This window comes from Scyliorhinus canicula, chromosome 7, assembly GCF_902713615.1.
Source record: "Scyliorhinus canicula chromosome 7, sScyCan1.1, whole genome shotgun sequence".
Classification (NCBI taxonomy): Eukaryota; Metazoa; Chordata; class Chondrichthyes; order Carcharhiniformes; family Scyliorhinidae; genus Scyliorhinus; species Scyliorhinus canicula.
Window position 1 is genome coordinate 178,808,976 of NC_052152.1, and position 14,084 is coordinate 178,823,059.

Here is a 14,084-nt window from a genome sequence, read left to right on the forward strand (position 1 = left end):
GAGGCTGTAGGAGCTGCCGAGGCTGTAGGAGCTGCCGAGGCTGTAGGAGCTGCCGAGGCTGTAGGAGCTGCCGAGGCTGTAGGAGCTGCCGAGGCTGTAGGAGCTGCCGAGGCTGTAGGAGCTGCCGAGGCTGTAGGAGCTGCCGAGGCTGTAGGAGCTGCCGAGGCTGTAGGAGCTGCCGAGGCTGTAGGAGCTGCCGAGGCTGTAGGAGCTGCCGAGGCTGTAGGAGCTGCCGAGGCTGTAGGAGCTGCCGAGGCTGTAGGAGCTGCCGAGGCTGTAGGAGCTGCCGAGGCTGTAGGAGCTGCCGAGGCTGTAGGAGCTGCCGAGGCTGTAGGAGCTGCCGAGGCTGCAGGAGCTGCCGAGGCTGCAGGAGCTGCCGAGGCTGTAGGAGCTGCCGAGGCTGTAGGAGCTGCCGAGGCTGTAGGAGCTGCCGAGGCTGTAGGAGCTGCCGAGGCTGTAGGAGCTGCCGAGGCTGTAGGAGCTGCCGAGGCTGTAGGAGCTGCCGAGGCTGTAGGAGCTGCCGAGGCTGTAGGAGCTGCCGAGGCTGTAGGAGCTGCCGAGGCTGTAGGAGCTGCCGAGGCTGTAGGAGCTGCCGAGGCTGTAGGAGCTGCCGAGGCTGTAGGAGCTGCCGAGGCTGTAGGAGCTGCCGAGGCTGTAGGAGCTGCCGAGGCTGCCGGGGCTGCAGGAGCTGCCGAGGCTGCAGGAGCTGCCGAGGCTGCAGGAGCTGCCGAGGCTGCAGGAGCTGCCGAGGCTGTAGGAGCTGCCGAGGCTGTAGGAGCTGCCGAGGCTGTAGGAGCTGCCGAGGCTGTAGGAGCTGCCGAGGCTGTAGGAGCTGCCGAGGCTGTAGGAGCTGCCGAGGCTGTAGGAGCTGCCGAGGCTGTAGGAGCTGCCGAGGCTGTAGGAGCTGCCGAGGCTGTAGGAGCTGCTGGCCCTCGTGATTGTGTTTAGAGCATCTACATCCCACACATCATCTTTCATTGGGCAGTGAGCTGGGAGCAGCCAATTAGGAGGCACCTCTGGGGCAACTAACTGAGTGACTGCGGATTCGGGAGCCCCCGTTCCGTCCTGATGTTGTTACCCTGAAATGGCCTGCCCTTGGGACTGCAAGAGAAGCCAGGGTGGATTTAAAAAAAGAACAGCAGGCACAAGTCGTCTCTGTCTCTCTCCTATATTGTTGAGGTTGGACATATTTTGTGTAAGCCAGTCATACCTAAAGGAAGTTTAGAAAGCATGATTTAAATACCACCAAAGCGAAAGTAGTTATGCAATATAGTATGTTTCTGCTCCCTAATTCAGAGATATGGAGGCCAATATGAGTCGCCTACCGTTACCCTAACATCCCCGAACTCAGCACAGAGTTTGGCAGTAAACGTTGAACCTTATTGGTGTGCATGTTATCACCAGTTAGTGTAAATTTTCTGAGGCATTTAAAAACTTTTTTTTTTTTGTTTTACTGAGGATGATGAAGTGTGATAAGAGGTGAAAACATAAGGCAGTAAATTGTTGTATGTTGGTTTTGACTACCTAAGAATAGTTGCAGAGAGGGATCTCCAAACACTAACTGGTTTATCATAAGAACATCACTATTTACAGATATACAAGAGTACATAGAACATACAGTGCAGAAGGAGGCCATTCGGCCCATCGCGTTTGCACCGACCCACTTAAGCCCTCATATCCACCCTATCCAAGTAACCTACTAACCCCTCCTAACCTTTTTTAGTCACTAAAGGCAATTTATCATGGCCAATCCACCTAACCTGCACGTCTTTGGACTGTGGGAGGAAACCGGAGCACCCGGAAGAAACCCACGCAGACTCTGGGAGAACGTGCAAACTCCGCACAGACAGTGACCCAGCGGGGAATCAAACCTGAGACCCTGGCGCTGTGAAGCTACAGTGCTATCCATTTGTGTTACTGTGCTGCCCAATGCAGGTATGACTCGGTCTAAACCATGAGTTTTCTCTTACTAAACTGTCATGTGACTCTCACATCATCGGTCCCACATATTAACCCTTACAGCCCTGAACATCCTGAACTTTGCAGCCCTGAACATCCTCATACTGCATCTCGCCCAAGTCTTTGTCCAAATATACTTTACATTTAGATTTGCATACTACCCTTTCTCCCTCAAGGTCTCTGATTTCATTGGGTTTAATCCATCTGGAGGCTAACTCTTCCTGATCATGTTGTTGTGTGGCTTGGAAGATGGATAGTCTCACTTTGGACTTTTATCAGTTTGACTTTCAAAATCTGGTTTTCCCAAATGTATAAAGGAAGGTTCTCTTTGAAGAGGTGAGGATGTGGGTTGGATTCTCCGATTTGCAGATTAACTGCTGACGCCGACGTGGGAACAGTCCGCAGCACCACTCGGGATCCACAGAAAAAAAACCGCACCTTCGGGAACTCGGCCCATCGGGGGAGTGCGTCGGGTGACGTCCTGAGGCCGTCCCAACGGCGTGCGATACACTGTTTTTGAGGGGCGGAGCATCACAAAAGCAGCGTCACCCCCCATTTTCGCCACAAACGGGGATTCTCCGGCCAAATGCCAAATGCGATTTCGGTGACTATGACTGGAGGATCCTCCCCATGATTTCCCCTCTTCCTCCTTATCATGCTTCTGGAGTATGCATCAAGTAACATTGTTGTTCATCAGCAACCCTTTGAATAATGCTCTGCCCAGGTCTGTAATCCAAACTATCAGCCTGCTCAGGTTTCTGGTACAGTTCCTCCTGTTGTAAGTGGAAGCTTGTTTTTTGTAGACCTGTTCTTGCTCCTGAACTTTCTGGTTATCCCTGAGTGTTAACCCATGGGAAGCGCTGTGCAAAGCTTCCTACCCAACGCAGTTCAGACAGTGGAGTAGATCATCGATCGTAGAATTTACAGTGCAGAAGGAGGCCATTCGGCCCATCGAGTCTGCACCAGCTCTTGGAAAGAGCACCCCACACCTCCACCCTATCCCCGTAACCCCACCTAACCTAAGGGCAATTTAGCATGGCTAATCCACTTAGCCCTGCACATCTTTGGACTGTAGGAGGAAACCTGTGCAGACTCCGCACAGACAGTGGCCCAAGCTGGGAATCTGACCTGGGACACTGAAGCTGTGAAGCAACTGTGCTAGCCACTATGCTACCGTGCTGCCCACTGTATGCCCATCTGTATGTTAAAAGTACCATTGGAAAATCCTCATTCTTCTAGAGGATTTTAATCGTGGTAGACATCCCTTTCTGCCTCACCACTATTGGGGGATTACTCTAGGAACTGATGAGGTGTAGGATTCCGTAGCTCTCAGCAAAATGGGGGAAATAGTTGTTAGCAAATTGTGGATCATTGTCAGATGGCACTTGGTCCAGGTGACAGATGTTGCAAAGACCTCTTTCACAGAATTGCTGACTGACTTGGTGGTTGTTGTGTGTAGGTGGATCACCTTGATCTGCCTGGAGAAGATGTCACCAGTGATGAAGAAGGATTTGCCATTGTATATAGATCCATTACCAGACATTCCCATGGTCTGGTAGGGAATTGAGTGGGAATAAGGGGCTTGCTTTGGATTGGTTGGTCCATCGCGCACATCTGGCACCTCTTAGATTGTTCTTGATATTTCCAACCACTACACTGCAGATTGGACTCTTGCTCTGCACTTTGTGATGTCCAAGTGGCCTTGGTGGATTTGTTGCAGAATCTCTGGTCAGAGTGAGGTGAGAATGACCAACTGCTCATCATACACTGCCAGGTCACCAATAATGGTGAAGTGTTCCCTCTGTTCAAAGTATATTTTCATGACTTCTCCATGAGGATGCTGCTGTGGCCACATTGCATGTAGTATTGCTGGATGCGGATGCCGTTCTTCTCTTTTATTTACTATTGATGTATTTGTAGGGCAGCACGGTGGCCTAGTGGTTAGCACAACCGCCTCACGGCGCTGCGGTCCCAGGTTCGATCCCGGCTCTGGGTCACTGTCCGTGTGGAGTTTGCACATTATCCCCGTGTCTGCGTGGGTTTCGCCCCCACAACCCAAAAATGTGCAGAGTAGGTGGATTGGCCATGCTAAATTGCCCCTTAATAGAAAAAATAATTGGGTAATCTAAATTTATTAAAAAAAACTATTGATGTATTTGTTGTAGCTTTTTTGAGCTTGCTAGGAAATGTGTTGCCACAAACTGGAAGTACGATCCTATCTCATTGACCAAATTAACATCCTGTTTTGCTGGATGGTTCACTGTGGTCCTGGACAATGCACCCACAATCATTTGTAACTTGCCCTGGACAGTCATTGTCTCATAAACAAAGTGCACTAGTCGCAAGCAGAATCTCTTGTTTCAGGGGGGGCTTCCTATTGAGTTCCTTTTCACCCAGTAATGAGATTAATGAGACAGTGGTTAGCATTGCTGCCTCATAGCACCGAGGACCCGTGTTAAATTCTGGCCTTGGGTGGCTATCTGTGTGGAGTTGTCCCTGTGTCCGAATGGGTTTCTTCCGGGTGCTCCGGTTTGCTCCCACAGTCGAAAAATGCGCAGTTAGGTGGATTTCCATGCCAAATTGCCCCTTCGTGTTCAGGATGTGTAGGCTGGGTGGGATTGCAAGGGAGTGGGCCTAAACAGGGTGCACTTTCAGAGGGGCGGTGCGGACTCGATGGGCCGAATGTCGTCCTCCTGCGCTCTAGGAATTCTATTCTGTTTGAAGGCTGATGCTTGCCAGCTGGTCCCTTTGATCTTTTGGATGAGGTTGGGTTTGACACTGACTACTGTACTCTCTGAAGAGAGAATTCCTGGTTGTGAAGCATATGTGCAGGGGTGACTTTTCAGCTCACGTTTGGTGTCAGAGAGAATGTCAGTGTCTCTTTTTGGTGAAACCCCTCTATTTCATAGCCTAGCATTTGACAATTCTCTTGTGACCCCCTGTGTATTTAGGGGTTTTGGTTCTGCACACCCTACCAAAGTATCCAATGTTTGAACAATTAAAATATTTGACAGTGTTTGCAGGACACTGTTCATGCCTATGGGGCTTTTTGGTCCCACAGAGCTGGTATGTTTTTTTTCATAAGGTCTTTTTGCCATGGAGTGTCTCTGACATGCTTTTGTTTAATAATCTGTACCTTCATTGGGTGTTTTCTGAACCATGGTTTGCCCTCCCCTCTTGCTATATCTCTCTGGACCTCTGTCTGACTAACTGCCTTCTCCAAAGTTAAGTAGCCTTTGGATTGCAGTATGCCAGAAAGGGGGGTGGGGGTTCTTCAGTTACCCCTACTACGATGCGGCCTTGTATCAGCTCAGATTTAAGGTCACCGTGTTCACTACCTTCAGTTATTCATTGGTAAAGATATCCATTTGTTCATCAGGTTTCTGGACCCTTTTTTTAAAAAAAACTTGGCTCATTTTATTATCTTGTTATTCCAACGGTTACAATAATTATCAAAAACTTTTAAGAACTCTAAATTTATCTGATGTTTCATTAATGCCTTGTCTTGCTCTCACGCCATCAGCAATCACTCCAATATAATGATATATTGACCTTTTCTCCTCTGACATATTGTTTAATCCACATGCAATTCCGAATCTTGCCCAGTTCTGCGCCTTATCTGGCCCTCCCTATGGCCCAAATCTGCCTGGCAAGGTTAATTTGGAATCCATAGCTGTTTAAAGCTCTTTAAGAAGTTTGCCTGAATTTTTTTAACTTCCATGTCAGTATTAGAGTTTTCCTGTGTTCATCAAGCTCTTGTTGATACCTGCTGCAGTCACTGACCCCCTCTCTACCTTTTGGTAGTCATTCCTAAACTTTGCAACATTTCTAAATAATCACTGGAAGTAATTATTAAGGCCATTTCACTGCTTTCTTTACATTGGAAAATCATGTTTGAGCAGCCGATTCCATTTTTTTCAATTACTGCTACATGGTCGCCATGTGTAATGTCACCTGTGACATTATGGGAAATGTTCAGAATACAAAGGGTTAATGTCATATCGTTAACCACAAGATGGAGGTAGGTACAGAACTATCTTTAGTTCTTTAGAACTAACTATATTTGATAGTTCTGTATCTGGCTGGTTTAGTACAGTGGGCTAAACAGCTGGCTTGTAATACGGAACAAGGCAGCAGTGCGGGTTCAATTCCCTTACCAGCCTCCCTGAACAGGCGTCGGAATGTGGCGACTCGGGGCTTTTCACAGTAACTTCATTGATGCCTACTTCTGACAATAAGCGATTATTGTCATTGTTGTTGTTGTTATTATTATTATCTATATAAAGCACTGACTCAGACTTCTGGGAGAAGGCTGGAGAGGAGTGCATCGGAGTAGTGAGAGAGATCAGAGTACAGTTGTAAATAGAATGTAGAGACCAGTGTTAGTTGAGTGTAGATTGTAGATTATTGTTTACCTTAGGAGTAAGTGGTCGAGCTTTAATAAGTAGTATAATACATGTTAGCTTGTTATTGAACTTGGTTTCTGTGGGCTTTGTGAACACTACAACATCCATCCTGAGAACAAGAATCAAAAAGAACACCACAACACCCAACTCTGGGCTGTGGGGTGTATCGAAATCTTTGCTCACCCTCCCTCAATGGTTGCCAGCTGGATTGGGATTTTTCATGAACCACCACGAGTAGCCCTTAGCAAATTGAACAGTTGATTTCTTCACTGCCCATCAGCCTCCATGTCTTCTATGGAGAGCTCTTTTGGCAATTTTCAACTACCTTGCCAAAGTCTTCGGTTTGGGTGCTGTTGTTTACAGGTCTGACTTTTCAAAAGTTGATTTTGGAGATTTCGGGGTCCTCCATTGCTGCTGCCATGTCATATGTTAGTTGTGACTAGCTAAGAAACAGCTGCAGAGACGTAGATGAACCTGAACAATAACTGGCTTATTGTACCTGAGGAAGGAGCAGTGTTCCGAAAGCTAGTGTTTGAAACAAACATGTTGGACTTTAACCTGGTGTTGTAAGACTTCTTACTGGCTTATTGTAAGCATGTAACTATTTGCAGATATACAAGACTACAGGTATTACTCAGTTAAACCATGAGCTTTTTCCTACAGGACGTTTAGTTACATCATCATGTGGACAGTACTGTTTCTCCCCATTCATTAATCTTTTCAGCCCAGATCACCCTAATACTACAGAAATTATTAGACATGATCCATGGAATTATGAGGTATCTCCATGCAGTCAATAATTAATAGCCTGCTGACACTCTAGAATTTAATATAATGAGTGGCCACTTTGGGCAATCTGCTCCTCCGGCTTGTAAATGTGGGATTGCCTTCAAAAGAAGATGGCCAAGTTAAAACAGCTGATAGTGGTGTTAACAGTTGAATGATTAATTTGTATCATGTTGCTCCCAAATGTTTTCAATGCCGAACTTTGAGATAATGTTGAGGAATTTTTATAACCAGTTAGTGTTGCTGTCCAGAGTAATTTCTGACCTTTTAGAGTAATTGTTTGTTTCTTAAAAATATATAAATCTATCTAGCTATTTAAACAGTTCAACTGTATCAAATGTAATCTCTAATAACTTTGTATTTCAAGATTGCTGAAGGAATGGCTTATATTGAATCAAAGAATTATATACATAGAGATTTGAGGGCTGCTAACATCTTGGTGTCTAATACGTTGGTTTGCAAGATCGCCGACTTTGGCTTAGCCAGAATAATTGAAGACAATGAATATACAGCCAGAGAAGGTATGTTTAAAAGTATTTAAAATATCATCATTTTAGCAAGCTGTGCTCTAGCTATGTAATACAGATTGCCCTTGATTTTTGTGCGTCTGCCATTTATCCACATCTTGGAGATTTTTAAATCTATTTTAAGTCTTTTCTCCATTACAGCTTTTAAAATTTGTATTGCAGCTACTAAGTTCCTCATCTTTAACATTTTAAATTTCCCTTGTATGACAAGCCTTCCTCTTTTCTGAAAAATTATGTGAAGTACAAAAGTAAATTGATGCAGATGCTGAAAATCTAAAATTAGTAAAAGAAAGTGCTGGAAATATTCAACAGATCATGCAGCACCAGTGGAGAGAAATAAAGGAAGGGTTTGGGTTTCGGGTCAATAACCTTTCCCTCCGAACAAAATATTCTTTGAACAAGCTTGCCATTCTTTTAATCCATCTAAATCTGTCGTTAATGGGCCTCATTCCCATTATCCCTTTTTGTCTCTCACTGTCTCAGTAATTCATGGGATGTGAGAATCACTGGTAGGGCCAGTATTTATTGCCTTGAGAATTTGGTGGTGAGCTGCTGCCTTCAGGTTCTGAAGTTCATGTTGTACAGGTACACCCAGAGTACTGTAGGGACCCAGGAACAGTGAAAAAGCAATGATATGTTTGCAAGTCAGGATAGTGTGTGACTTGGAGAAGAACTTTCAGGTAATAGTTTTCCCGTGCATGTGCTGCCCTGGAACGTCTAGAAGGGGTTGTGGGTTTGAAAGGCCTTGTTGAAGGAAGATATTTATAAAAATTTTTACTGTTAACTTTGTTATCTATTGCATGTTTTTTCCATATTCTCTTTTTGTATTGCTTATTACATTCCCTTTGTTCCTGTTTATAGTTCTCCCAGCCCTGGATTCCACTTTTCATAGCATTTGTGCAAGCCTTTCTGTTTAGCTTGTTTCTGTCTCTTACCTTATTAATTGATGGTTGCTTCATTGTACAAGTGGAGCTTTGACCTTTTAGGGGTTGTGTTACAGTTTACTGTGGCTAACATAAGAAATTCAAGCCACAGTAGGCCATTCGGCCCTTCAAACCTGCTCCACTTTTCAGTAAGGTTGTGTCTACTTAATTACACCTTGCAGGGCTATCCCTTGAAATCCTTAATGCCCCATGCGTATTTCCCATCCATTCAAAATTTGCTTACTTAAAATCTTGGTTTGTGACTTGCCTTGCTTCCTCTCAAACCTACTATCAAATTCAGTTATATTATGGTAATTACTTTGAGGATGTTTCCTTACCGTCAAATTGTTAACGAACTCTGGTTCATTACAAACTGCTAAGTCTTATGTGATCTTGTCTTTTCTGAAAGAAATAGTTCCAGTAAAAACTCCTCAATAAACTCTCAAAATATGTTTACTACTTGAGCTGCTCTGCTTCTCCCAAGGTGAAAATTAAAATCTCCCATCTTGGAGCAGACTCTTTCTGCTACATACTTCCCAATCTCTGAATTTATACACTGGCCGTCTATCGTGTTTCCACTGTGTTCCTTCTTAATGAAAAGTCTTTATTTTCATTTTGTTGACAGTAATTTCCAGCAGCCAGTTCCAAAATGTATTCCGTACCCCTAGTTTGTTCTCCCGACGATATGTATCTGTTTTGCCGGACAGTGCCCACATTGAAAGCCGATAACAAATTATTTCAGCTGGCGCATAATATAAGCAGCAGACGTACATCCCATTGGAATAACTCTTTGCTCCACAGTTGTCTGTGTTTAAATCCTTTTGCTAGCCCACCGGGTTCATCGTAAAAACCATAGAATCTCTACGGTGCAGAAGCAGGCCATTCGGCCCATCTGAAAGAGCGCCCTACCTAGGCCCATGCCCCATCCCCATAAGCCCACCTCACCTTTGGGCAGCATGGGGCAATTTAGAATGGCCAATCCACCTAACCACATCTTTGGACTGTGGGAGGAAACCCATGCAGACACAGAGGAAATGTGCAAACTCCACACAGTCACACAAGGTTGGAATCGAACCCAGGTCCCTGGTGCTATGAGTCAGCAGTGCTGACCACTGTGCTACTGTGGCCGTGCAGTTTAGCTGCAATCTTCTTGTGTAGAATAGGTTTCTGTTTAATGTATGATTACCTGTTATTTGCAATAATAATTACTTTGTTTAATTTTGCTAAAGTACTCTTCTGTGTTCTTTTAATTTGTTGGCAAAATGGTGGGCTGAATTCAGAACTAGAACCTAAATCTGTCTCATACGAATTTATTTGAAAATACCTGCCCTTTTAGAGTAGGTAATGTAACTTTCTCTGTTCTATGTCTGAATCATATCATACATTATGTGCTTCCATGCTTCTGCTAATAACCAGCTATGAAAATGAAGCAAGTAATTTTATATAGATAGACCTGAAATTGCTCTGTTTAATGCTAACGTAAAGGCACCACACATTTCTGAACTTCCTCTTCGTTAAACACTATGATACAATTGAATATTCGCAAGGCTCTTTATTTTTCTTGTAATTTTGCCATCCATTCATTATAGAAATTGTGGTGTGTGTGTGTACAGATGCAGCAATCTGGATTTTCTGGCTATTGAGTTTAATCAGGCTTTACAATCTTACATTTTTCTATTTTTTTCTAAGGTGCTAAATTCCCTATTAAGTGGACAGCGCCAGAAGCCATCAACTTTGGGTCATTTACAATCAAATCTGATGTGTGGTCCTTTGGAATTCTTCTCATGGAAACCATAACCTATGGCCGAACTCCTTACCCAGGTCTGTAAAGGGCAGTCACGTTTTTCGAGCAGGACTGCAGTGCTGCTCTATGCATCCTGTTCCTCTTTGCACTTGCGCTACTAACTGAAGAAGATATTCAATAATAGGGTTGATGTGAAGCAGGCTCACTTCATGTTCGTGCTGCAGTTATTGTACAAATTCAATCTGAATCCTGAGTCAGGGATTCACCTGAAAGCCAAAGCACAGCGAGTCCCCCGAGGGGAGGGGAAATAGTCCCCAATTTACATTCCTAAGTTTAACATTGGTGTCATGCCGAAACTGTATCACATTGATCAAACATGTGGTGTGTACGTACTGCTGTACACCTAACAGTTAACTTACAATTTTGTATCATGCACGTCAACCACTTATTTACTATTCATAGCAAATTGTTAATAAATTATTTCTTGTTCTTTGAAAGATCTTTATACATTCCAATTTACATCGATAGTAAGTTGGGATCTGGTGGAAACTTGAGTGAGTGGAATATGTCAGTCCATTTTGTCTTAAATAATTAAACAAATGGGCATTACATTTCTGATTGAAGGGATGTCCAACCCAGATGTGATTCGATCGCTGGAACGTGCATATCGGATGCCACGTCCGGAAGTGTGTCCACTGGAGCTCTACGACATCATGATGAAGTGCTGGCAGAACAAAGCGGAGGAGCGTCCGACTTTTGAATATTTACAGAGTGTGCTGGAAGACTTTTATACAGCAACGGAGAGTCAGTATCAGCAGCAGCCATAAGCAATTGCCAAAAATGGACAGATGATGGGGAAAGGCAAAAATAAAGTAACTCGAACCACCGTTTTAGATTTAACTGTTTAAGACCTGCACTTACATTTGGTTTTTTTTTTTTTGCACCTTGCCCAATAAGAATAATTTTTAACATTTTTGAAAATGTGAGCAATCTTTCTGCACAAAAAAAAATAATCAGTCCTTAGATGGCTGAACTATAGGGTTTATTTTTTCTGAAACAATGTTTAAAGTAATATTGGTAATGTATTTTCATTGACATCACAGTTTTATCTTTTATTGTGCACTATTTTTATACTGAAGATAGCACTCACCGAGCAGAACCTTGCTATTACAGCCTCTTTTACAGCAATGTCATGTTTACATCTTTTATAAATAGAAGGTCAGTTGAATTGTCTCAACTCCATATGGGCTCTTATAGCACAAGGAATTCCCAATACATAGAGTCTATATAGCTGGAGTAGTTGTAGGAAAGAACTTAATCTATTTGTACAGTGTCTCAAAGGACTAGATACATTTGGTGCCAGTGTGTGCAAAGGGGGGAAGATAGAGAAATTTATTCATAATATTTTCATAGACTAAATATTTTTGAGATGACTATCATCAATAACAAAAAAAGACTGAGTATCCTGTTTCACGTTAGCTAATAAAATCCTTGCTAGTCTGTCTTGTGTTGACCTTCACCATATTAATAGGTTACCCAGAGAGCCAGCAAATGTGGAGAAATTTTACCCCCTCATTTCTTGCACACACCTTTTTTGAAGGCTCCTCTGTGGTTGAGATTAAGTCCACATTGACTCAGGTCAACTAATATCGAAAATACTGCACATTTTCACATTAAGCTTCTTCATGTGGGTACAGCTTCATTTATCTAAGATTCACCTTTCCAGGGAAGCAGCTAGAAGAGGAGCGAGGGAGAGCTACTGAGCCAAAATCTGAGGAAAAAATTATAGTCTATGACATCAAAATAAATCATTAGTTGATCTCTTTATTCTCAGAATACTTTTTTAAAAAGTTTTTATCAGGTGTGTGATTTAATAAATGTTTGAAAATAATTTATAACAATGCGTGTACTAAATCCTGTAAGTTTCATGTGTCGCAACATTTAGGCCAAGGTGTGTATCAGAACATTGTTTAATAATGGACTGGAGCTTCAAGATTTATAAACTATGCATCATTATTTTTCACATGGCTTGAAATGATTTCCGAATAAAAAGGTACCATGATTCCAAATTGTAGCCATTCATATTGTATATTTGTATTCATGCTTGAGGTGTGAAATAAAGTGCCTTAATCTTCAAATTGCTAGTTCTGAAATTTATCAAATCTATGGAATTGATAATGATTCAACTAGCTAAAACTTACAAATGTAAATCTCTGCAGTTGATCTTTATAAATTCATTTACACTAGGAGCAGTTTCCTGATTAAATCTCATCGCTTTCTCCCAACATCTGTGGTTGATAAAGTAACTAGTATATACTCTAAAGTTACCCCCACTTCTTTGCAGAGAATCATAGTCCAGCACTCCCAGCAGATCATATGATGGCCATCTCGAGAAACACCAGGACTGGATGGCCACAATTTCCTTAGATGTGCTCTCTACTAAGAGTAGCAGATTCTAGGTTCAGTGTTCCAGTGCCCAAGGAGGTCTTCACTTCCCAGCTCCTCACTTAGCATTATATTGTCCTTACTAGAAGATTTGCATTTCTTAAAGCTTTCTAAAATTATCTGTAACTTTATGTCCTCATTTTTTCTTTAAGTCCACTCAATTCAATTTGGATATTGTCATCTGGCTTTATATAGAAGTCTTAGTAACTAATTAGCCCCTGCCCACTTTAAAAATATGGCAATAATTGAGTCAGAAACTCCCTCCCTTTGGATAGAATGTGCAAGATGCTCTCATTGCCCCAGGACACTGCCCAAAGCTGCAATACAGATTCTTGGCTACTCTAATCTACAGAGCCATCAGATATACCTGGGGAACTTTAGAAGATTTGAACGGTGATCTGGTCGATATTTCATAGAATCCCAACAATACAGAAGGAGGCCATTCGGCCCATCGAGTCTGCACCGATCCATGTTTCACCCTATCCCTCCAACCCCATAACCTAACCTTCACATTCCTGGACACTAAGGGGCAATTTAGCATGGCCAATCCGCCTACCCCGTACATCCTAAGATTGTGGGAGGAAATTGGAGCACCCGGAGGAAACCCACACAGACACTGGGAGAACGTACAAACTCCATACAGACCTATGGAGCTGGATTCTCCAATTATTGAGACTCAAGTGCTGACACCAGCGTGGGTCGATTGTTGTTTTACGACCGAAAAAAAACGGCCACCGATCCTGCGTCTGCTGGGGGGCTAGCAGGCACTCTGTGTAGAGCCCATGGCTCTAGCTGCAGATACGCCAGAGAATTTAAAAAAAAAATCTTTTTATTCTCCGCCTTTTCAACATTTTCATCAATAACCAACCAAAGGAAAAACAAACAAAAACAAAAACAAATACAGTAACAGTCCCTGCGCACACATGCCCCCTGCTCAATATACAGACCAAAACATCCACCTGTACGTTCCAGGTTTTAAAAAAAAAAACCCCCACAAATTAACAATCTGTAAACAAATGTAACCAAAAACAACAATACCACCAAACCCCCCCCCCCCCCCCCCCCCCCCCCCCACTTCCTAATGTTCCAAGGCAACCGATTCTCGGAAGTGCATAATCAACAGCCCCCATAAATTGTGAAACCCTTCCATCATCACTTTCAGCTGAGACTTCACCTTCCCGAGAGTGAAAGAAATTCAAGTGGGTCCACCCCTCCCTGCCGAGCTGTGTCACAAGATGGAGAAGCTAATGTCCACCCAACAGGACCCACCTCTGGGCAATCAGTGAGGCAAAGA

The 14,084-nt window shown here is 43.4% G+C and overlaps 1 protein-coding gene across 2 annotated transcripts in view; it reads left to right on the top strand.

Moving 5' to 3' along the window:
* Positions 1–12,483, top strand: part of hck (HCK proto-oncogene, Src family tyrosine kinase) — a 111,971-nt gene extending 99,488 nt beyond the window's left edge. For both annotated transcript variants that reach the window (XM_038803381.1, XM_038803380.1), the window contains exons 11-13: positions 7,519–7,672; positions 10,291–10,422; positions 10,970–12,483. In XM_038803381.1, coding sequence (XP_038659309.1) covers positions 7,519–7,672; positions 10,291–10,422; positions 10,970–11,172 — 489 coding nt within the window. In that variant the 3' untranslated portion in view covers positions 11,173–12,483. The remainder of the gene's footprint in view (positions 1–7,518; positions 7,673–10,290; positions 10,423–10,969) is intronic.
* Positions 12,484–14,084: the final 1,601 nt, after the last annotated feature.